Genomic DNA, 24,214 nt, shown 5'->3' with positions numbered 1-24,214 from the left:
TTTGTCTTTTTAACATTAAGTTGCAGGCATTCTTTAGATAGACTGGATACAAGTCCTTGTCATATTTATATTTTGCAGATATTTTCTCCCAATCTGTGCTTTACCTGTTAATTTTCTTTTTACATTTTTTATTTATTGTATTTAGAGAGACAGAGGGAGAAAGAGACATCAATTTATTGTTCCAATGCATTGATTTTTTAATATATATATTTATTGATTTCAGAGAGGAAGGGAGAAGAGAGATAGAAACATCGATGAGAATCATTGATTGGCTTGCCTCCTGCATGCCCCCTACTGGGGATCAAGCCAGCAACTGGGCATGTGCCCTTGACTGGAATCAAACCTGGGACCTTTAAGTCCACAGGTTGATGCTCTATCCACTGAGCCAAACCAGCTAGGGCTACCTGTTAATTTTCTTAATATTTTCTTTTCACAATAAATGCTTCTAATTTCATTTATTTATGGTTATTGCTTTCTGTGTCCTCAGAAATCATTGCCTGTCCCAAGTCACAAAGATACGTATCCTCTATTTTCTTCTAAAAGTCTTATAAGTTTAGTTTATACTTGTTTTTAAACATACTTTTAAAAGTTAGCTGAATTAAAACCTAAAACATAATAGCCTATTTAAAAATATATATATTTTTATTGATTTCACAGAGGAAGGGAGAGGGCGAGAGAGAGATAAAATATCAATAAGACAGAATCACTGATCAGCTGCCTCCTGCACACCCCACAATGGGATCGAGCCCGCAACCTGGGCATGTGCCCCGACCGGGAATCAAACTGTGACCTCCTGGTTCATAGGTCGACCCTCAGCTACTGAGCCACACCCAACCAGGCGCAATAGTCTACTTTTTAATCGTCTATTAGAATTTTATTTAATAACCCTAACTAGGTTGTAAAATAACTTTCAATGGTACAAATTTAAAGTTGTGTTCTGGTATTGAATTTTCTATTCCATGTACTCTTACATTGTTCATGTATATAACTTTTGAAAAGTTATATCATGTTGTCACAACAAATTAGAATTCCAGGTACAGGGAAAGAGCAATGAACTTTGATTTCACAGATAAGGTACCAAGTTTACTACTTACCAACTGTCAGCTCAAAGAAGTCACTTAATATTTGTACAATAAAGTTACCAAATTTAATCATATGACTTTCATATAGTAAAATGAAATCTTTCTGTCAAGTAAAAACAAAAGCAGCAAAGCCCCTAGTTGCCATCAGCCATTAGTGAACGTAAAAGGTTTTATAATGTCAATTATTTTATTGATAAAGATCTTACTTTATAAGATCTTTATAAGATAGGGCATGTGGTAACATATAGCCCTAACTGTCCAATGTACTAAATACACTGATTCTAAAGATCCAAGAAATAGCCCTGACTGGTTTGGCTCAGTGGATAGAGCGTTGGACTTCGGACTAAAGGGTTCCAGGTTCGATTCCAGTCAGGGGCATGTACCTTGGTCGTGGGCACATCCCCAGTAGGAGGTGTGCAGGAGGCAGCTAATCGATGTTTCTCTCTCATCAATGTTTCTTTTTTTTTTTCTTAATATATATTTTTTTAATTGATTTCTTACAAAGAGGAAGGGAGAGGGATAGAGAGTTAAAACATCGATGAGAGAAACATCGATCAGCTGCCTCCTGCACACTCTCTATTGGGTACATGCCCTTGACCGGAATCGAACCTGGGACCCTTGAGTCCCCAGGCCGACGCTCCATCCATTGAGCCAAACCAGTTAGGGCTCATCGATGTTTCTGATTCTCTATCCCTCTCCCTTCCTCTCTGTAAAAAATCAATAAAATATATTTAAAAAATAAAATAAAGATCCAAAAAATATAGGTACCTTCCTCATTTTTCTACCTTCTTCCACAAAGCTCCTTTAGCCAAAAATTCTTTCAGTATAATTCTAAAATTACTTTTCTACAAGAAAAGCAGTTAATTTCTCCTAAATTTTTATTTTGAAAAAACTCATACCTATCTGAGTTGGGAGGATAATACAATGAACATCATTTGTCCTTCATCTAGATATCCCAACTATTTAAGTAGAATGTGTTATGTATATCATCTACATGACACATCTGTTCTTGTGCTTTCCCCCCTTTTTTCTTATGCTTGTTTTAGAGTCCAGATCTTAAAAACAGGTGCTATGTGTGTTTTATCACAGCAAAGTCAAGCCAAGGTGCCTAATTTAAAAAGCTTTCTAATCCTATATAATAAAAGGATAATATACAAATTGTCCCCTTGACCAGGAGTTGGACTGGGAGTTTGACCAGTGGGCAGGACCGGCCAGCCAACAGCTCACGGTCCTACCCCTGGCCAGCCCCTACCTGTGCACGAATTTGTGCACCAGGCCTTTAGTGATATATATACATTTAAAATATTCTTTTCTACAGCTGCCAAAAGAAATATGTATATTTGAAGATTTACTGAAAAATACTTTTTAATATTATGTAAGTTTTTCAACTAATGATATTCGGAGCTCTAGAGGATATCGTTTATATATTGTAATGTATTTTTTTATCAAGTGGCCAATCAAAATAAGCCTAATTTTACTGTGACATTTTTCAGTGGTCAATATAAAATTAATAGAGTCCTGGCCAGGTGGCTCATCCCATACACCAAAAGGTTGCAGGTTCAGTACCCAGTCAAGGTATGTAAGGGAGGCAACTGATCTATGTTTCTCTCTCACATCGATGTTTCTCTCTCTCTCTCTCTCTCTCTCAAATTAATAACCATATCCTCTGGTGATGATTAAAAAAACAAAAAGGAGCCCAGCTGGTGTGGCTCATGGTTGAATATCCACCCATGGACCAGGAGGTCACGGTTCGATTCCTGGTCAGGGCACATGCCTGGGTCGCAGGCTCCATCCCCAGTGGAGGGCGTGTAGGAGGCAGCTGATCAGTGATTCTCTCTCGTTATTGATGTTTCTAGCTCTTTCTCCCTCTCTCTCCATCTCTGAAATCAATACAAAATATTAAAAAACCAAAAAGTAAAGAAAATTAATATTTGCATTAAGTTATTTTATTGTTTTATTCAGTTACCCCTAGCTTCTATACATGTTCGCTCTGGCTCAGAGATTAAACTGATAAAATTAAAGTGAGACATACCAGTTTATCAGTTTTCCAGGCTTGGTCAGTATTTTCCTGGTTTTAGCCCTAAAAGTTTTATATCCCAGAAATCCCCTTAGTCACACACAAAGCAGGACAGATAGTTATCCTATACTTAATTTTGGCCTTCAGGGGACCAGACAGAGTCCTGCCAGGCTCCAGCTATGCCCTGTCAGGAAGTCCAGTCTCCCTAATAAACTACCTAGATTCAAACGCGTAAGTGACCTCTGTAGCAGGAAGATGAACTATGAAATCAGTATAATTCAGTGAAGAGTTTCAAACATAGTTTAACAGATCTGGCCCAACAGCTTGGCACCATATTTACCAGCTGTATGACTTTAACTTTCCTCAACTTCTGTTTTCTCATAAGTTTCAAACAGAAAAAGGTTAACAACAACATCCACCTCAGAGAGCTGCTATAAAGACTAAGACAGTATAAGTTAGAGCCTTACACAAAGCCTGGCTGCCACAAAGCATTCAATAAAAGTTACCAATCTGTGAGGAATGCACCCTTAGGAAAGAACATTTCCTGTTATAACAAGTCACTAAATCTGCTTCATCTGAGTTTAGTTCATCACGTATTTACTGAATGCTAGGCAATGTTCTAAGTGCTAAGAATACAAATATGATGGTCATTGCTTTCACAAGCTCAGGCTTGTTGTAGAGAATCCCACTGCTGGGGTTATAGATGCAGGGCTTTTCTTACCAGCAGCTTAATCTTTCTTTAGGTTTGTTTCACTGCCATCATCATAAAGAAATATATCAGCTTAAAATCACCTCAGCAAAAAAGCATAGGTCACTTTAGGTCACTACTGAAAAGTATGTGTGCCACTGTATAAAATGAAAGCGTTTTCACGATAGTGCCATTGCTAAAGGAGTTGGAAGCACTTCCCTCTGGAAATGAGTAAAACATTTGTGGCCTTCATAAAATGATTTAAAGAAAATTGTGCGTTGCTTTTATGTTACATAAAAGTAGTTAGAAAGTTGCATCGAAGGACTAATAGTATCACAGCATCTAATTTGTATCACATACCTGAAGAGCTACAGGATTAATAACAATTCTCTTTAGCAAGACAGGATTCTTTTAGAACTAAACTCTTTCTAGATCACAGTAGATAGCTAGTAACTACAATGCCTAATATTTGTATAAGGCTTTATGGTCAGTATAACACTTTCACACACAGGTCATTTGATCCTCAGGACTACTGTTAGAGTATAAAGAGGGTAAAGATCATATTAAAGAAACGGGGGTTCAAAGGGGTTAAGTGAACTGCCCAATAGTACGGGGATTCACAGCTAGAACCAAAACATTCTGACTCTATGACGGCATCCTATACTAATAAAAGAGAAAAATGGTAATTGGCGTACAACCGATACCTTTTTCATTGGCTAATCAGCGAGATATGCAAATTAACTGTCAGCCAAGATGGCGGCTGGCAGCCAGGCAGCTGAGAATAGGAGGCTTGGTTGCCCCAGCGATGGAGAAAGTCAAGGATCCCCGCAGCTGCGGGGCTCTGAGCTCCTGAAGCAACAACTCCAAAAGATACAATGTTTCAATTATAGAAGCTAAAAGATGGCGGTTAATTGGCATACTCAGGCTCCAAGCAGAGCAAAGCCAAACAGCCCTGAAGCAGCAGGGCAGAGAGGCCTCAGGGCCCCGGGGATCAGCGGAGCTGAGAGGCCTCCCGGCCCCGGTGATCAGCGGAGCCGAGAGGCCTCCCGGCCCCGGTGATCAGCGGAGCCGAGAGGCCTCCCGGCCCCGGTGATCAGCGCAGCCGAGAGGCCTCCCGGCCCCGGTGATCAGCGGAGCTGAGAGGCCTCCCGGCCCCGGTGATCAGCGCAGCCGAGAGGCCTCCCGGCCCCGGTGATCAGCGCAGCCGAGAGGCCTCCCGGCCCCGGTGATCAGCGGAGTCCATAGGCCTCCCAGCCCCGGTGATCAGCGGAGTCCATAGGCCTCCCGCCCCGGTGATCAGCCGAGAGGCCTCCCAGCCCCGGTGATCAGCGGAGTCCATAGGCCTCCCAGCCCCGGTGATCAGCGGAGTCCATAGGCCTCCCAGCCCCGGTGATCAGCGGAGTCCATAGGCCTCCCGGCCCCGGTGATCAGCGGAGTCCATAGGCCTTCTGGCCCCAGTGATCAGCGGAGTCCATAGGCCTCCCAGCCCCGGTGATCAGGGGAGTCCAGAGGCCTCCCGGCCCGGTGATCAGCCAAGAGGCCTCCCAGCCCCGGTGATCAGCGGAGTCCAGAGGCCTCCCGGCCCCGGTGATCAGCGGAGTTCAGAGGCCTCCCGGCCCCAGTGATCAGCGGAGTCCATAGGCCTCCCAGCCCCGGTGATCAGGGGAGTCCAGAGGCCTCCCGGCCCGGTGATCAGCCGAGAGGCCTCCCAGCCCCGGTGATCAGCGGAGTCCAGAGGCCTCCCGGCCCCAGTGATCAGCGGAGTCCATAGGCCTCCCAGCCCCGGTGATCAGGGGAGTCCAGAGGCCTCCCGGCCCGGTGATCAGCCGAGAGGCCTCCCAGCCCCGGTGATCAGCGGAGTCCAGAGGCCTCCCGGCCCCGTGATCAGCGGAGTCGGAGGCCCCGCGATCAGCGGAGCTCAGAGGCCTCCCGCCCCGGTGATCAGCGGAGCCGAGAGGCCTCCCGGCCTGGTGATCAGCCAAGAGGCCTCCCAGCCCCGGTGATCAGCGGAGTCCATAGGCCTCCCAGACCCGGTGATCAGCGGAGTCCATAGGCCTCCCAGCCCCGGTGATCAGCGGAGTCCAGAGGCCTCCCGGCCTGGTGATCAGCCGAGAGCCCTCCCAGCCCCGGTGATCAGCGGAGTCCATAGGCCTCCCAGCCCCGGTGATCAGCGGAGTCCATAGGCCTCCCAGCCCCGGTGATCAGGGGAGTCCAGAGGCCTCCCGGCCCGGTGATCAGCCGAGAGGCCTCCCAGCCCCAGTGATCAGCGGAGTCCAGAGGCCTCCTGGCCCCGTGATCAGCGGAGTCGGAGGCCCCGCGATCAGCGGAGCAGAGAGGCCTCCCGCCCCGGTGATCAGCGGAGCCGAGAGGCCTCCGGGCCAGGGATCAGGGGAGCCGAGAGGCGTCCTGGCCCTGGGATCAGCGGAGCAGCGAGGCTTCCCAGCACCGGGATCAGTGTGACAGGGTGCGGTGCCCCAACCCTCTGATCGGCCCTGCTCTGTTCATGACAGGAGTGGCGCTGCAACCTCCCTATGGACCCTGCCTTGAGTGTGACAGGGGGTGGTGCCCCAACCCCCCAATCGGCCCTACCCTGAGCATGACTGAGGGTGGCATGGCAACCTCCCAATCCGCCCTGCTCTGTGCATGACAGGAGGCGGGGCCCCAACTCCCCAATGGGCCCTGCTCTGAGCCCAACCAGGGGTTACACCTAGGATTAGGCCTGCCCTCTGCCACCCGGGAGCAGGCCTAAACCAGCAGGTCCTTATCTCCTGATGGGTCCCAGACTGTGAGAGGGCACAGGCCAGGCTGAGGGACCTCCTCTCCCAACCCCGAGTGCACAAATTTTTGTGCACCGGGCCTCTAGTTTTGAATAAATTACAATGCAATTTCACTAATCTGTACCCCAGTGGGAAAGATATGAAGATATAATATCTAATTCACTGGTGCATGAGGAGTTCAAGGAAATATTTTATGTATATGTAAATATATAAATTATCTATCTATATATACAAAAGCCTAAGCAACGGAACAACCAGAATGACAGGAACGACTGGTAGCTATGATGCACACTGACCACCAGGGGGCAGACGCTCAATGCAGGAGCTGCCCCCTGGTGGTCAGTGCACCCCCACAGCCAACTTCCTCTGGTCAGCCAACCTCCTGCAGTCCTTCCCTCCCGGGTGGCCAACCTCCCATGGTTCCTCCCCCCAGCCAGCAGGCCCTGATCACCCAACTGGGGCCGGGTGGCAGTGGTCACCGCCCCTTTCCCAGGGGGGCCGGCAGCCAACCTCCCATGTCTTGTCCTTCCCCCATGGTGGCGGCAAGGCGTTGAAGGAAGGAGGAGGTGGGGAGGCGGGGAACCACGTGGTAGCGGGGTTCCGGCGTCAGCGCCTGGTCTGGCGACCATAGCCTCCTCTCCGGGCCCTAGACTGGGATGGGGAACCAGGGGTGGGTGGCGGAGGATGCAGCCCCTTTCCCACGGGGGCCAAGGGCCAGCTCCTTTCTTGGGCTGGTGGCCAACCTTCCACACCCTGTCCCTCCCCGTGGCCGGCAAGCCCCAATCAGCCTGGCCCTGATCAGCCCTAATTGCCGGCCAGGCCTAGAGACCCCACTGGTGCACAAATTTCGTGCACCAGGCCCAAGTATACATATATGTATATTTTAAAATTTCTAGCACACTGTGAAACCATTACAAATAAAGTATCATAACTCCTTTGGAGAGGCATGGCATATTTTTGCTATTTAGACTTTGCATTTAGGAAAGGTTTCTCCATTGATCTAAGCTTTCTTTTATCTCTTAGAAATACACAAGTCTCTTGTTAGTTTATCATTGTTTTTTATGTATGTTTTAAAGTAATCTGATGATGATTGCTATAGTAAAAAAAAATTGGGCTAAGACAAAGGACAGAATCACGGGGTCTACAATTAGCACTGCAGCCCCTAGCTAAAGCTCATTATTCATATAGGTGACTATACTTCCTCCTTAGTGTCTTTAGGCTACCCTCACATGTAGCTACCAGGACGCACTATTAATTGTCTTACACTCAAATCTCAAAGGTAGAGTAGCAGTTTAATGTTCCTATTCTGTTATTTCACAGGGGGAAAAACTTTAACTTAGCAAGAATTACTAACTCCAGGGGGAAAAAATCAATTGGTATATATAAAATAAAAGCTACTTTTATTTTTTGAACATCTTTTCTCTAATTGATTTTTTAGATCCCAAAGTGACATCAATAGTCATCAAATCCAATCTCTTCACTCCCTATAGGAAAAATGAAGCACAGAAAGTTTGAGAGATTTGCCTAAATCACAGAGCTAGTGAAGAGAAGAGCTAGGTTAATATTCAAATCACTTGGACCAGTGGTTTTCAATTGCAGACCCCCCCAAACCCCTGAGGGGATATTTGGAAATGTCTGGAGATATTTTTGTTTGTCATACTGGGAGAGTACAATAGAAGCCAGGGATGCTGCTAAATATCTTCCAATGTATAGGACAGCTCCTCACAACAAAGAATTAACTGGTCCAAAATAACAGTGCTGAGGTTGAGAAACCCTGATTAGAGCTACGCTTTGCCATTATCTAACTAATCAACATTTTACTTATATTAAGTATTCTGAGAAAAACAGTGTCAAAATAGGTCATTTCCTTATAGTCAAACATTCAGGCAGATTTAAGGGTCTAGTATATTTTATTTCTTGTGAGATAGAATATGATAATTAAAAAAAAAAAAAAAAAAAGGAACATACTCACCAGGAGCCAAAACCCAAGGGTCTCCTATCATAATCTGGCAGATCTGGAGCAATCTTACAAGCTTGTATGTTCAGGTACTTAAATATGTGAATTTTGCCTTTTATGCATATCTAAATAAAGTAACACATACATGCAATCAAATTGTTACTCATCTGAAATGTGTCCCTTTTTTAATCACAATCAGCTTTTTACTTAATGTATATTGGAAACAGAAGGCATTTCTATTAAGTACAAATACTAAAAATCTAACACTAATTTTAACAAATTATATTATTTGTTATTTTAGGTATTTAAATGATATAAATATAGGTTCTGTTTTCTAGATACTAATAAGTCTCAGTAACATATAAAATAATTTATGATTACAAACAGAATATCAAGTAAATTTATTATTAGTTAGGCATAGTCAGGAATTTAAAGCATTGCTCCCACATGAATTATATTAGCAACTTTTGCTTTTAGGAATCCAACAATCATGTACTATTATGTTCTCCATTGTACATTCTGTCAGAAAGAAAAGCAGGAAATGTTTAAATATTAAAGCTATATATGTCTGTTGCTACCTGTTGGCTTCTGTCCCAGAAGTCAAAACACAAATTCTTTAGGATTATAAGGCCCTTCTATAGTTATGATGTTTACTCATAGGGAAGTTTTATAGCTGCTATACAGAGGCTTGTACCATCAGTTGACTATAGAGTAAAAAAGCTACAGGTTGGTAAATATTTTTTAGATTGTACAATGTTTAGTATATGTAACACTACCCATAACTGCTTTCTTTAAAATAATTTCATTTCAGTCATTGCTAAGCAAATGACCAAACTAAATAAATAAAGGAACTTCAGATTTTAGAAAACAGGAAGGTACAAAAACACTGGTAAGAAGAGATGTGCAGCCGAAACCGGTATGGCTCAGTGGACAGAGCGTCGGCTTGCGGACTGAAAGGTCCCGGGTTCGATTCTGGTCAAGGGCATGTACCTGGGTTGCGGGCACATCCCCAGTGGAAGATGTGCAGGAGGCAGCTGATCGATGTTTCTCTCTCATCGATGTTTCTAACTCTCTATCTCTCTCCCTTCCTCTCTGTAAAAAATCAATAAAATATATTAAAAAAAAAAAAAGAAGAAGAAGAGATGTGCTGATAGTCATTAGTTCTGAAAGCTAAGCATTTTTATTTGTCTCTAGATTCAAATTTTACCAGAAAAAATTAACTCAAATTTCATTAGAAAAAACTTTACAGAAGAATCCCGCAAGTTTTTTAAAAAGTCAATTTAATGAAAGGAAAAAACACTTCTGGACACTGTACCTATCTTCCACACTATTTAGTCAAGGCTTCTAACGAATACATAAGTGTGTGCATTTATTTTAAAAGAACTTAATTTCCAACAGAAAGACAAATGCATAAAGTTTCATTCTTTGTCGAAAAAGTTCATAACATACTTCAAATAAACGATGATTTACCTGTGCAGGAGGAGACTGTAATGGATTGTTATCTAGGGCAATCATCTGTAGGTGCTTGAGGTTCCGATAACAAACAGGGATTGTTGTAATTTTATTGCAGGAGAAGTCTAACCGTATCAAAGGCAATTCTGCCAGCTCTGCAAAGAGATAAAATGGAAACAAACAATTAATGATATTTCAAAACAAGACAATTTTGACAGGAGCTTCTAGTGAAATATAGTGGATTTAATATAAGTATTTACTTCCATTCTTTCTAAGTGATTAAGTGATATAGCAAAGTGGTATAAAATGAAATCTAGATGCTACAGACAAGAATACTAATGAAAGCAAGCTGTTTGACTCCTCACAGAACTACAGAAAGTTGAAGGCCTGATACCAGAGAAAGATGGGGATAACAAAGGGATCAGATGATAGTCTGTCTAAAGAACAAGTTAGAGATGCACAGGTTTCCATACTGTAGGAACAGAACCAAGATCCATTAAAAAAAGCCCGTGACCTGACTACCAGGAGCTGCAAGGTATCTCACTTTTCACTCCTGGTAAAAACCCTTCAAGATATTTTATTAACTTCCTTAAAACTAGGAAGCTTACTGTGACTATATGATCATCTAAAAGATATTACTGTTCAACTAAGGTATATAGGACAAAGGAAATTTTCTGAAAAGTGAAAACACAAACATGGGAAGGTTTCAAATTGGGTGAAAGAAATCAACATGAAAATGCATATATGATTCCATTTATCGGACATTTTAGAAAAGACAAACTATGGAGAACAAAATAGGAGGTGAGGGGTGAGTGTAATTAAAAAAAGGAGCTTTTGGAGGAACCAAGATGGCGGCGATATAGGCAGACGTGTCCCAGATCGTGTCCCAGAGCAAATGGAATGAGCAGCTGAAGCTAGTAACACTCACACCGAATTGGCGAAATTGCTCAGCTGGTGAGAGGGTTTGCAGCCGGGAAGAGCAGAACTCCCCTGGAAAGGTAAAAAAAACCAGGGATTTGGGCAGGAAAGTTTGCCAGACCTCTGAGCCCAGAGAGTCGGAGGGAGACCGCGTGGCAGACAGCCGCGTCCTCTGGGACAGGCACAGCCCCTGACGGGGGAAAGGAGAACCTCGGGATTCCTGGCGCCGCCAGGGAAATTGAGAGCTGGGTTCTGTGATCACGGAGGACTGAGCCTAAAGGGGGCAGCCTGAAGAGCTGACCTGACCATGCAGTCCCGGTAAGAGAAGAAGCTTACAGAAACCAAGCCTTCCCCGTTTCCGCGGCCGGCATTTGTTTGTTTGTTTTCACTGAATCCTGTTCATGGGACATTTTGGATACAGACACTCACCTGTGCTGAAGAGAGGGAGAGTGTGCTGAGGAGTGGAATCTGGGGAGAGACTGGGGAAAGAGGGGGAGCCGGGAGAGGTGGTAGTGAATTGAGTGCTGAGACACCCCTGAGCCCAGGACTGGGGCAGCCACCGGCTCCTGAGAGTGAGTCTCCTCCCCCCAGCCCCCAGGCAAGGAGCACAGCCACACCCAGATTCCACCCTGTACGAGATCAAGGATTAAGATAACCTGATCAGTCCCTGGGAGTTAACAGGGTCTGGCCTATAGGGGGATTTTCAATCCCAGCAACAACATAGCGCCGGTAACTAACTATTACGCAGTCAGCTCTGGGCAGTGAACTTCCACTGGACAGAGAGGCCCTATAGCCTCAGAGGCCAACCCCAGAACACTGCCACCCAGAGGCTGACCCACAAACTGACTCTTTGCTAAACACAAAATAAGGCAGTCTGGGAAATAAATGCGGCATGCTTTAAAATAAGGACTGTGGCTTACAACACAGAGGAACAGTATATCGCAGGGAAACTCAACACTCTCCTGAATACCTGGAAGGTCTAAGGCGAGCCACACTGAAGAATAGAAGAAACGAAGGACCTCCACTACTGCAATTTTTTTTTCTTTTTTCACTTTTTAACTAAGAAACCAATTTTTTTTCATTCTTTTTTTTCTGTTCTTTTTTTTCTTTCTTTCTTTTTTTTTTCTTCTTTCTTTTCTTCTTTTTCCATCACCTGATTTTACCCTTTTAATTACTACCTTCTTATTTTTAACCAGTATTATTACTGCTACCATTTTACCATTTTTTAAAGTGCCATTTTATTTTTTCTTTATTTTATTTTGGGATTAGTGTTCACCATTCTATTTTCATTGTTATATTATTGGTTGTTTCTAGTTTGCATTCATATCCAGGGAGCTGTTGCTGGAATTTGTTGGGATTAATGGCTGTTCTATAGGAGTATTCTCCTCATATAAAAAGTCTCTTCCCTCTTCCACTTCATTCTCTCTTTTCGCTCTTTTTTTTTTCTTTCTTTTCTTTTCTCGCTTTTATTTTCCCCCTTCCTTTTTCCCAATTTCATTTTTGCACTCCCTTTTTTTGGTCCCTACTTTTCTTTTCCTTTTTCTCTTTTATCTTTTTCTCTTCCTTCTTCCTTATCCCCTAATTCTCTTAATTCAGGTGGTCACCTTTAATTGGGGTTATTAATATCGTGAATATATTTGTGTATAGTGCCTGGTACGTAGTGCCTTGTTGTGTTGTATTTTGTGCCTTTAAATCAACGCAGCAGATCCAAGCAACAGCAACCTCCTGAGCACCTCATCCTCTGCTGAGGAACAGCAGCTGTACGTGAAACCTCGCCCCACCAGCCGGAAGAGCCACCACAGCTGTGAACAGCACCCACCAGAGGAGCTGCTGACAACTGAAGAGCAGCTGCTACCGCAACCGCCCGAAGAGCAACCACAGACCAAGGAGTCACTGCCACCAAGGGAGCAACAACTGAACAACTCAACGTCTAGATATGTCAGTGAGATCAAACATGGGTAGACAAAGAAACCCCCAAAGGAAAGAGAAGGAGGACTCTCCAGAAAAGCAGCTAAGTAATACAGAGGCATGCAACATGACAGATAAAGAATTCAGAATAAGGATCCTAGAGTGCATAAACCGGATGGAGGAAAAAATCGACAACCTCTGCAAGAAGCAAGAAGAAACAGATGAAAAAATCGATAACATATGGAAGAAGCTAGAAGAAACAGATGAAAAAATCAATAACATATGGAAGAAGCTAGAAGAAACAGATGAAAAAATCAACAACCTAAGTAAGACCCAAGAAGAAATGAAGAGTGATATAGCTGCAATGAAAAACTCCATTGAAAGTATCAACAGTAGATTAGGAGAAGCGGAGGACCGAATAAGTGAATTAGAAGACAAGGAAGCAAAACACACCCAAAATGTACTGCAATTGGAGAAAAAAATGAAAAGACAGGAGGAGAGCCTAAGGGAGCTTTGGGACAACATGAAACGAAACAACATACGAATAATAGGAGTACCAGAACAACAGAAGGATGAACAAGGATTAGAAAACCTACTCGAAGAAATAATATCAGAAAACTTTCCTGAGGTGGGGAAGAAAAAAGTCACACAAGCCCAGAGAGTCCCAAACAAGGTGAACCCGAAAAGACCCACACCAAGACACATCATAATCACCATGGCAAATGTTCAGGACAAAGAGAGAATCTTACAGGCTGCAAGAGAGAGACGGAAAGTTACATACAAGGGATCTCCCATTAGATTGTCAAATGACTTCTCAACAGAAACACATCAGGCCAGAAAAGAATGGACTGAAATTTACAAAGTGATGCAAAGCAAAGGACTGAATCCAAGAATACTCTATCCAGCAAGGCTATCATTCAAACTTGAAGGGGAAATAAGAAGCTTCACAGACAAAAAAAGACTAAGGGAGTTTGTCACCACCAAGCCAGCAATGCAAGGAATGCTAAAGGGACTGGTATAAAAAGAAGAAATAAAAAGCTCAGAAAGAAAACAGCCACACAAAAAAAGAAATGGCTACAAACAAGTACCTTTCAATAATAACTTTAAACGTAAACGGACTAAATGCTCCAACCAAAAGACATCGAGTGGCTGAATGGATAAAAAAACATGACCCATACATCTGCTGTCTACAAGAAACCCACCTCATGAGAAGGGACTCACACAGACTGAAAGTGAAAGGATGGAAAAATATCTTTCAGGCAAATGGAAAGGAAAAGAAAGCTGGGGTAGCAATACTTATATCGGACAAAATAGACCTCAAAGTGAAGGCCTTAACAAGAGATAAGGAAGGCCACTTCATAATACTAAAGGGATCAATACAACAAGAAGATATAACCCTGGTAAACATATATGCACCCAATGTAGGAGCACCCAAATTCATAAAAAAACTCCTGGAAAATATCAAAGGAGAGATCGACAACAATACAATCATAGTAGGGGACTTTAATACACCATTGACAGCACTGGATAAGTCCTATAGACAAACAACCAGCAAAGATACAGCAATCCTAAATGACTCACTAGATCAGATGGACTTAATAGACATCTTCAGAACACTTCACCCCAAAGCCAGAGAATATACGTTCTTCTCAGGTGCTCATGGGACATATTCAAAAATAGACCACATATTGGGTCACAAGCAAAGTATCCCCAAATTCAAGAAGATTGAAATCATAAAAAGCGTCTTCGCAGACCACGATGGCATAATATTAGAAATAAACTACAATAAAAACAACCCAAAATACTCAAACACCTGGAAGCTGAATAGCATGCTATTAAATATTGATTGGGTTACCAATGAGATCAAAGAAGAAATTAAAAACATCCTGGAAACTAATGACAATGAAAACACAACAATCCAAAACCTATGGGACACATTGAAAGCAGTCCTGAGAGGGAAGTTTATAGTTCTACAGGCCTATCTCAAAAAACAAGAAAAAATGGTAGTAAATCATCTAACTCTACAACTCAAAGAATTAGAAAGAGAGCAACAAGAAAACCCCAGAGTGAGCAGAAGGAAGGAGATAATAAAGATTAGAGCAGAAATAAATGACATAGAGACCAAAAAAACAATACAGAAAATCAATGAAACCAAGAGCTGGTTCTTTGAAAGGATAAACAAGATTGATAAACCTCTAGCCAGACTCACCAAGAAGCAGAGAGAGAGGACCCAAATAAATAAAATCAGAAACGATAGAGGCGAAATAACAACAGACCCCACAGAAATACAAATGATTGTTAAAAAATACTATGGACAGCTTTACTCCAACAAACTAGACAACCTGGAGGAAATGGACAAATTCCTAGAAAAATACAGCATTCCAAAACTCAATCAGGAAGAATCTAAAAATCTCAACAGGCCAATAACTATGGAAGAAATTGAAGCAGTCATCAAAAAGCTTCCATCAAACAAAAGCCCAGGACCAGACGGCTTCACAGGGGAGTTTTACCAAACATTCAAGGAAGAACTAAAACCTATCCTCCTCAGACTACTACAAAAAATTCAAGAGGAAGGAACACTTCCAAGCTCATTCTATGAAGCCAGCATCACCCTGATACCAAAACCAGGTAAAGACAACACAATGAAAGAGAATTACAGGCCAATATCCCTCATGAACATAGATGCCAAAATCCTCAACAAAATCTTAGCAAATCGGATCCAGCAGTACATCAGAAAGATCATACACCATGACCAAGTAGGATTTATCCCAGGGATGCAAGGATGGTACAATATCCGCAAATCAATAAACGTGATACATCACATAAACAAATTGAAAGAAAAAAACCACATGGTCATATCAATTGATGCAGAAAAAGCATTTGACAAAATTCAACACCCATTTTTGATAAAAACTCTCAGCAAGGTGGGAGTAGAAGGATCATACCTCAACATAATAAAAGCCATATATGACAGGCCCACAGCCAACATCATACTCAACGGACAAAAACTAACACCATTTCCCCTAAGAACAGGAACAAGACAGGGATGTCCCCTCTCACCACTCCTGTTCAACATAGTACTGGAAGTGTTAGCCATTGCAATTCGGCAAGAAGAAGAAATAAAAGGCATCCAAATTGGAAAAGAGGAAGTAAAACTGTCCTTATTTGCAGACGACATGATATTATACATACAAAACCCTAGAGATTCCATCAAAAAGCTACTGGACTTAATACATGAATTTGGCAATGTAGCAGGATACAAAATTAACCCCAAGAAATCTGAGGCATTTCTATACACCAATAGTGAACTTTCAGAAAGAGAGATTATAAAAACAATCCCGTTTACCATTGCACCGAAAAAACTAAGCTACCTAGGAATAAACTTAACTAAAGAGGTAAAAGACCTCTACTCAGAAAACTACAGGACGTTGAAAAAAGACATAGAGGAAGACATAAACAGATGGAAGAACATACCGTGTTCATGGATTGGTAGAATCAACATCATTAAAATGTCCATACTACCCAAAGCAATCTATAAATTCAACGCACTTCCCATTAAAGTACCAACAGCATACTTCAGAGATCTAGAACGAACTTTCCAAAAATTCATCTGGAATAAAAAAAGACCCCGAATAGCTGCAGCAATCCTGAAAAAGAACAAAGTAGGTGGGATCTCAATACCAGATATCAAGTTGTATTACAAAGCCACTGTTCTCAAAACTGCCTGGTACTGGCACAAGAATAGGCATATAGATCAATGGAATAGAATAGAGAGCCCAGAAATCGGCCCGAACCAATATGCTCAATTAATATTTGACAAAGGAGGCAAGAACATACAATGGAGCCAAGATAGTCTCTTCAATAAATGGTGTTGGGAAAATGGGACAGATATATGCAAGAAAATGAAACTAGACCACCAACTTACACCATACACAAAAATAAACTCAAAATGGATAAAGGACTTAAATGTACGACAGGATACCATAAAAATTCTAGAAGAATCCAAAGGCAAGAAAATCTCAGACATATGCCGAAGCAATTTCTTCACTGATACAGCTCCTAGGGCACTTGAAACTAAAGAAAAAATGAACAAATGGGACTACATCAAAATAAAAAGCTTCTGCACAGCAAAAGAAACCATCAACAAAACAACGAGAAAACCCACTGTGTGGGAAAACATATTTGCCAATGACATATCTGATAAGGGCCTAATCTCCAAAATTTATAGGGAACTCATACAACTTAACAAAAGGAAGATAAACAATCCAATCAAAAAATGGGCAAAGGACCTAAATAGACACCTTTCAAAAGAGGACATTCAGAAAGCCAAGAGACATATGAAAACATGCTCAAAGTCACTAATCATCCGAGAGATGCAAATCAAAACAGCAATGAGGTACCATCTCACACCTGTCAGACTGGCTATCATCAACAAATCAACAAACGACAAGTGCTGGAGAGGATGTGGAGAAAAAGGAACACTTGTGCACTGCTGGTGGGAATGCAGACTGGTGCAGCCACTATGGAAGACAGTATGGAGTTTCCTTAAAAAACTGAAAATGGAACTCCCATTTGACCCTGTGATCCCACTTCTAGGAATATATCCCAAGAAACCGGAAACACCAATCAGAAAGGATATATGCACCCCTATGTTCATAGCAGCACAATTCACCATAGCTAAGATCTGGAAACAGCCTAAGTGCCCATCAGTAGATGAATGGATTAGAAAACTGTGGTACATCTACACGATGGAATACTATGCTGCTGTAAAAAGGAAGGAACTCTTACCATTTGCAACGTCATGGATGGAACTGGAGAGCATTATGCTAAGTGAAATAAGCCAGTCAATAAAGGAAAAATACCACATGATCTCACTCATTCATGGACAATAGAGACCATTATAAACTTTTGAACAATAATAGATACAGAGGCAGAGCTGCCTCAAACAGATTGTCAAACTGCAGCGGGAAGGCCGGGGAGGGTTGGGGGGCAGGAGGTAGGGGGGTAAGAGATCAACTAAAGGACTTGTATGCATGCATATAAGCATAACCAATGGACATAAGACACTGGGGGATAGGGGAGGCTAGGGGACTGTCTAGGGCGGGGGGATAAAATGGATACATATGTAATACCCTTCGTAATACTTTAAGCAATAAAAAAAAAAAAGGAGCTTTTTTTGAAGTGATGGGATATTTAGGTATCTTGACTATGGTGGTGGTTGCATAAAAAATAAGTTAAAATTCATGCAACTGTACTATACCCCCCTAAGAAGTCAATTTTACTATATGATAATAAAAAAGTATTTTAAAAAAAGGTATAAAACAATTTTCCAGTACTAAAGATGTGAATCTCTGGTTTGGAAAGAGGCCCACAAAGTAAAAAAACTCATACTATGGCACATCATCATATAACTTTCAGAGCATATGAAAAAAGGGAAGATTTTAAAATCTCCCCGAGAGAAAAACAATGTGTCACAAATAATGGACTGGAATTAGGAATAGCATCAAATTTTCAACCATTAATTTTTAACACTGAAAGCTAAAAGTGAAAAAGACCTGAAAATCCTGAGAGGAAATAATTTTCAATCTAGAATCTATAACTAAATTATTAATGAAGGGTAAGTATAGGATAAAGATGTATCTTTCCAAGTGAAGTATCAAAAAATGTTTTCCTAAAATAAATAAATAAATATAAAAATAAAATAAATAAGAAATCAATTTAAAAAATGTTTTCCTGCCCTGGCCAGCGCTGCTCAATGATTAGAGTGTTGGCCTGTGCACCTAATTGCAGGTTCAATCCCTGGGCACGTGGAAGGCAACCAGTCAATGTATCTCTCTCACATTGATGTTTCTCTTTCTCTCTCTCTCAGCCCCTCCTCCCTGCCTTGCACTTTCTCTAAAATCAGTGGAAAAAAATAGTCTCATTCCTCAATGAGGATTAAAGAAAAAAAATAAGTTTTCCTATAACACATTCTCATGAAACTACTAGAAGATGCCCTCCAGCAAAATGAGGGAGTAAGGTAAGAAAGAGGAATTATTTGTCAATTATACCTTAATAAATCTGAAATTTTTAAAACAGTAATAAAGAGAAAGATGTGGAATCCAGGAATAAGAGTATTCAATACAGAACAAAGAAAGCTGGGCAGCAATAACAGAACAACCAGTCCACATTGGAAAAGAAGGAGTAAAGGCTCAATAGGGAGATAAGCAGGGAATAAAAATATGATAGGTAATCCCATTGGTTTGACTAATAAGGATGCTGGAAAAAGAGGGAGGAATTAACCACAGTTACCTAAATAAGCAAACAAATGAAAAGAAACAGAGAAATTACTAACTCTAGAAAAAAAAACAATAAAAATAAGATATACAAGGAAGAAAATGAAATCAGAGTACATTATTTTAATTGGCAGGGAACAATATTTATATCATTATAATAATGTACACAATGAATAACAATTTAATCTAAAGTTATGATAAAAATCACACTGTGAAAATACAAAGAGGGAAGTAAAGATATAATGGTAATAATGTAAGAAAGTTAAATCCTCATCTACCATTACAGAAAACTAATGTGTCAAAGTTGATAAATCCAGCAATAACTGTAAAAGCACATAATTAAAAATATGTCAACAAATACCAGTAAAAAGTGTCAAAGGAATTGAAGGTAGGTACTTCTGGCCCTTTAAATTGGGGAAGGGGATAGTTGAGGCAGGGTAAATGCTATTATTTATTTTAAGCTTTTCGATATTATTTGTATACTAGGGTCCCAGTGCACGAAGATTTGTGCACAGGGGGTGGGTCCCTCAGCCCTACCTGCACCCTCTCCAATCTGGGAGCCCTCAGGGGAGCCCTCTCCAATCTGGGAGTTTCTGTCTGTCTTTGCAATCATATGAGCGAATTGTCTGAGACCCCAACCCAGTTTGGTTTGGTGCTCACAGAGTAATAGAGGTCTTTTTTTTTCTTTGCTCCATTGGTGGAGATTTCCTAGAAGTTGCAGGATATCTTCCTTTTAATTTTTCCTCCACACTCTGACTTATGTTTCTCACCTTTGCTTTCCCTCCATCCCCCACCCACAACAATAACTTGCTCCAGGCTCACTTTGCTCGCAGCGGTTCTCAGCCCGTGGGTTGCAACCATCGGAAAACACATATAGCATCCTATCTAATAACAGCCAAACTTGATAACTGACCTTACCTTTGCTATGCCTCCCATTGGCTAATCAGCAAGATATGCAAATTAACGGCCAACAAAGATGGCGGCTAATTTGCATACTGCAGGCAGGGTGGGACAGCGCGAGCTGCCTGCACCAGCCGCCATCCAGGCCCCCATGGGCGACGCCAGAAGCCGCTTGCCTGCCGCCCGGGACCCAATCCGGTCCCAGGCCACAGGCACACCGGCCATGCAAGCCCCAGGAAGCTCCAGAAGCTGCCAGATATGGCAGTAACTCTATCAGTAAGCACTCTGAAAGTCAGTGGCATAAATGCACCAATTAAAAGACAGATTATGGGGCTGAATCCAAAACAAGACCCACTTTAAATATAAAGACACATATAGACCAGAACTTGGCTAGAGATCCTGGCTAGGCTGGTGATCAACTGAACGGTGTCTCCATGTCATTCCTTCTTCGCCGACTCCATCCACACCTTTGGGGACCCCTGGACCTGCTGGGGTTGGACCCCAGCACGGACTGAAAGGTCCCAAGTTCGATTCCGGTCAAGGACATGTACCTTGGTTGCCGGCACATCCCCAGTAGCGGGTGTGCAGGAGGTAGCTGATCGATGTTTCTCTCTCATCGATGTTTCTAACTCTCTATCTCTCTCCCTTCCTCTCTGTAAAAAAATCAATAAAATATATTTTAAAAAATAATAAATAAATATAAAGACACATATAGATTAAAAGTAAATGAATTAAGCTGCAGCCTGTTTTGCTCAGTGGGTAGAGCATTAGCCCTTGGACTGAAGGGTCCCAAGTTAGATTCCAGTCAAGGGAATGTACCTCAGTTGCTGGCTTGATCCCCAGTCCCTATCAGAGCATGTGCAGGAGGCAACCAATCAATGTGCCTCTCCCTTTCCCTTCACTCTCTCTAAAATTCAATGGAAAAATATCCTTGGGTGAAGATTAACAAAAACAAAGTAAATGGATTAAGTAACAGTAAAGAGATTATAAGAAAAATATATTCCAAATTTTGTTAGTTGTATAATGGTTATGTTTAAATTATTAACACCTAAGAAACTGGGTGAAGGGTACATACAATATGCTGTAGTATTTTATAGTTTTTTATTACATGTATGAGATTCTTACAAATTAAAATATTTAAAAAATTAAAAATTAATAAAATATTAATTGAAATGTATCTGCATTACATGAAAAATCTCCTAATTGCTTCTAGCAAAATTTATTAAATTGTGCTAAAATTTACAAGGGTTCAATTAAAAAATATCTTAATTCTAAATGATACAATAGAAAATATATAATAGTGCAATTATAAGCACTTATCTGAAAATAAAAATTTAAAGAAGTGTATTTAAAGAAGGGATTAGCCAAAGAAAATATATGCACAACCCATGGACACAGACAACAGTATGGTGATGGCCAGAGAGAAGTGGGGGGCAAGAGCCGGGTAGAGGGGGCAAAAGGGGGGAAATAGGGACATCAACACTAATAAAAGAGAAAAATGGTAATTGGCGTACGAGCTACCCTTTTCATTGGCTAATCAGGGCTATATGCAAATTAACTGCCAACTAAGATTGGCAGTTAACTGCCAACAAGATGGCGGTTAATTTGCATATGTAGGCACAATGCAGGGAGGCGAAAGGGAAAGCAGGAAGAAGCCCCCTGCCACTGACAGTGATCAGAAACCCAGCGGGGAGCTAAGAGCTGGGGGGCAGGGCAAAGGCGGCCCTGGGGCCGCCTTTGCCCTGCCCCCCAGCCATGATCGGAGAATCAGGTGCCTTTTCCGCCCTGGCCAGTGATAGCAGGAAGTAGGGGTGGAGCCAGCGATGGGAGCTAGGCACGGTCGAAGCTGGCAGTCCCAGGAGCTAGGGGTCCCTTGCCTGGGCCTAAAGCGAAGCCCACGATCGTGGGGCCGCTGCAGCTGCGGGTCCCCGCTGCCCGGGCCGGACGCCTCAGCCAGAGGCGTCCTGCAGGGGCAGGGGTGGAGCCCGCCGATCGCGGCACCCCCCGCTGCCACTGCAGGTCCCCGCTGCCCGGGCCAGACGCCTAGGCCAGAGGCGTCAGGCCTGGGCAAGGGGCCGATCCTGCGATTGGAGGGTGATGGGGGTCAATGCCTGAGGGCTCCCAGTATGTGAGAGGGGGCAGGCTGGGCTGAGGGACACTCCCCCCTGCCACCCAGTGCACGAATTTCGTGCACTGGGCCCCTAGTCCTATATAATAATAATGAAAGGCTAATATGCAAATTGACTGAAAAGCAGAATGGCCAGTTGCTATGATGCGCACTGGCCACCAGGGGGCAGACGCTCAATGTAGGAGCTGCCCCCTGGTGGTCAGTGCAATTCCACATAGGGAGTGCCACTCAGCCAAAAACTGGCTCATGGCTGGCCAGCGCAGTGGTGGTGGCAGGAGCCTCTCCCACCTCTGTGGCCGCACTAAGAACCAACTAACGGTTTAGGCCTGATCCCTTGGGGACCTAAGCCTTTAGTCGGACAACCCCCGAGGGCTCCCTGGCTGCCAGAAAGATGTCTGACTGCAACCTTAGGCCTGATCCCCTGGGGAGTGGGCCTAAGTCAACAGGTGGACAGCCCCCAAGGGGTCCTGGACTACAAATGGGTGCAGGCTGGGCTGAGGGACCCCCTCCCCCAAGTGCACAAATTTTTGTGCACCAGTCCTCTAGTATCAGATATTTACTTTACGTTTCATAACAGTAGCAAAAGTACAGTTATGAAGTAGCAACGAAAATAATTTTATGGTTGGGGGTCACCACAACATGAGGAACTGTATTAAAGGCTCACAGCATTAGGAAGGTTGAGAACCACTGCGAGTGTCTAGGAAATCCCACAATGCGCCTGCCACCAGAACGATTCCCAGCATTCCTGGTGCTTCCCGTGCTCTGGGCTTCCGCTTCTGGCCAGGGGCTGCCACCACAACTATGATTCCCAGAATTCCTGGTGCTCCCCACACTCTTGGTTTTCATTTCCAGTCCTGGGGCTGCAGAAACACAAAGGACTGGGAACTTCAGCCACCCCCTGGCCGGGCTGACAGGACTGGACACTCCAGTGGCGTCCCCGGGACCCAGGCTGCTCGGCGCCTGCGCGGGTAGGCTTGGAGCAGCCAGGGGGGTGGGAACCCTCACAGCCACTCGGCGCCTGCATGCATAGGCCTGGAGCGGCTGGCGGGTGGGAACGCCCTCCGTGTCGCACGGCGGGTGTCCCGCCCCGCCCCTTGGCCGCTCAGCATGTGCGCTCTGCCCACATGCCTGCCATGGCGATGCGGAGAGCATTCCTGCCACGCCCCCGGCTGCTTTGTGCATGCACGCGTAGGCCTGGTGTGGCCAGGGGTCCTTCCAGGACTGCGGCCGTTCTGGGCCTACGCATGGGCCTACAGGCTCAAAGCGGCCTGAGTCCCAAGGACGCCTGTCCCCAGGACCCAGGCTGCTTGGTGCCAGCGTGCGCGCAAGCAGCCACCTTGCCCCCGGCCGCTTGGCGCCTGTGTATGCAAATTAACCTGCCATCTTTGTCGGGTTAATTTGCATACTCACTCCTGATTGGCTGGTGGGCATCACAAAGGTACAGTCAATTTGCATCATTCTCTTTTATTAGTGTAGATGACTTCTTGGATATTATTTGCTAAAAATTATAATTAGTTAAAATCAAAATGGCAATATAACAAAGGATACAATATTTTACCTACTGAATTATGTTAGAGACCACCTAATTAACATGAACTTCCATACTAACTTGAAATCAAGGTTTCTGGCTATCTCAGTTTAACTGAATATGGTGAGGTTACAAGATAAACTGATTTAAAAAAAGTTTTTTGAAACTATTTGTTAAATTCACAATTTTCTTGGTAATATGCATTCAAACTATGACTTAGGAACATATTAGATGATAAAACTATTAAACTGTAGTTGTCATCTGAAACCTCAAATTTTCATTTTCACTAAAACCCAGTTTCCATTAATTGATTTCACATTAAGGCAGTATTATTACAGACTTATTTAGTAAGCCTTTAAAGATCAACCATAGTAGATGGGTCCTGAGTTGAGGGGTAATCCTAAATAAAAATTTGGGGTTACAAGGCCCTGGGTCATGACTTTGGTCAGTTCTGCTGAGGCCTTCATTCACATTCCAGAGGTGATAGAAAGCAGAACTAGGAAAAAATGAAGGCCCTGAAGATACAAGTCTAGTGAGAGGAAAGATAAGCAGGATTTTGGGGTAGTGTGGTTGCAGTAAGTGTA

General features: G+C 43.0%; 1 protein-coding gene across 13 annotated transcripts in view; it reads right to left on the bottom strand.

Annotated features, from left to right (window-relative positions):
• The window catches only part of LRCH3 (leucine rich repeats and calponin homology domain containing 3), a 112,953-nt gene that overhangs the window by 51,026 nt on the left and 37,713 nt on the right, over positions 1-24,214 (bottom strand). For all 13 annotated transcript variants that reach the window (XM_059687556.1, XM_059687557.1, XM_059687562.1 and 10 more), the window contains exons 5-6: positions 9,992-10,128; positions 8,537-8,646 (exon numbers count right to left, since the gene is read on the bottom strand). In XM_059687556.1, the coding sequence (XP_059543539.1) occupies positions 8,537-8,646; positions 9,992-10,128 (247 nt within the window). The remainder of the gene's footprint in view (positions 1-8,536; positions 8,647-9,991; positions 10,129-24,214) is intronic.

Source organism: Myotis daubentonii, chromosome 3 (genome assembly GCF_963259705.1).
Source record: "Myotis daubentonii chromosome 3, mMyoDau2.1, whole genome shotgun sequence".
In the NCBI taxonomy this organism is placed as follows: Eukaryota; Metazoa; Chordata; class Mammalia; order Chiroptera; family Vespertilionidae; genus Myotis; species Myotis daubentonii.
The sequence above is the reverse complement of the archived record's forward strand: the minus strand, read 5'-3'. Positions and strand labels throughout refer to the sequence as shown.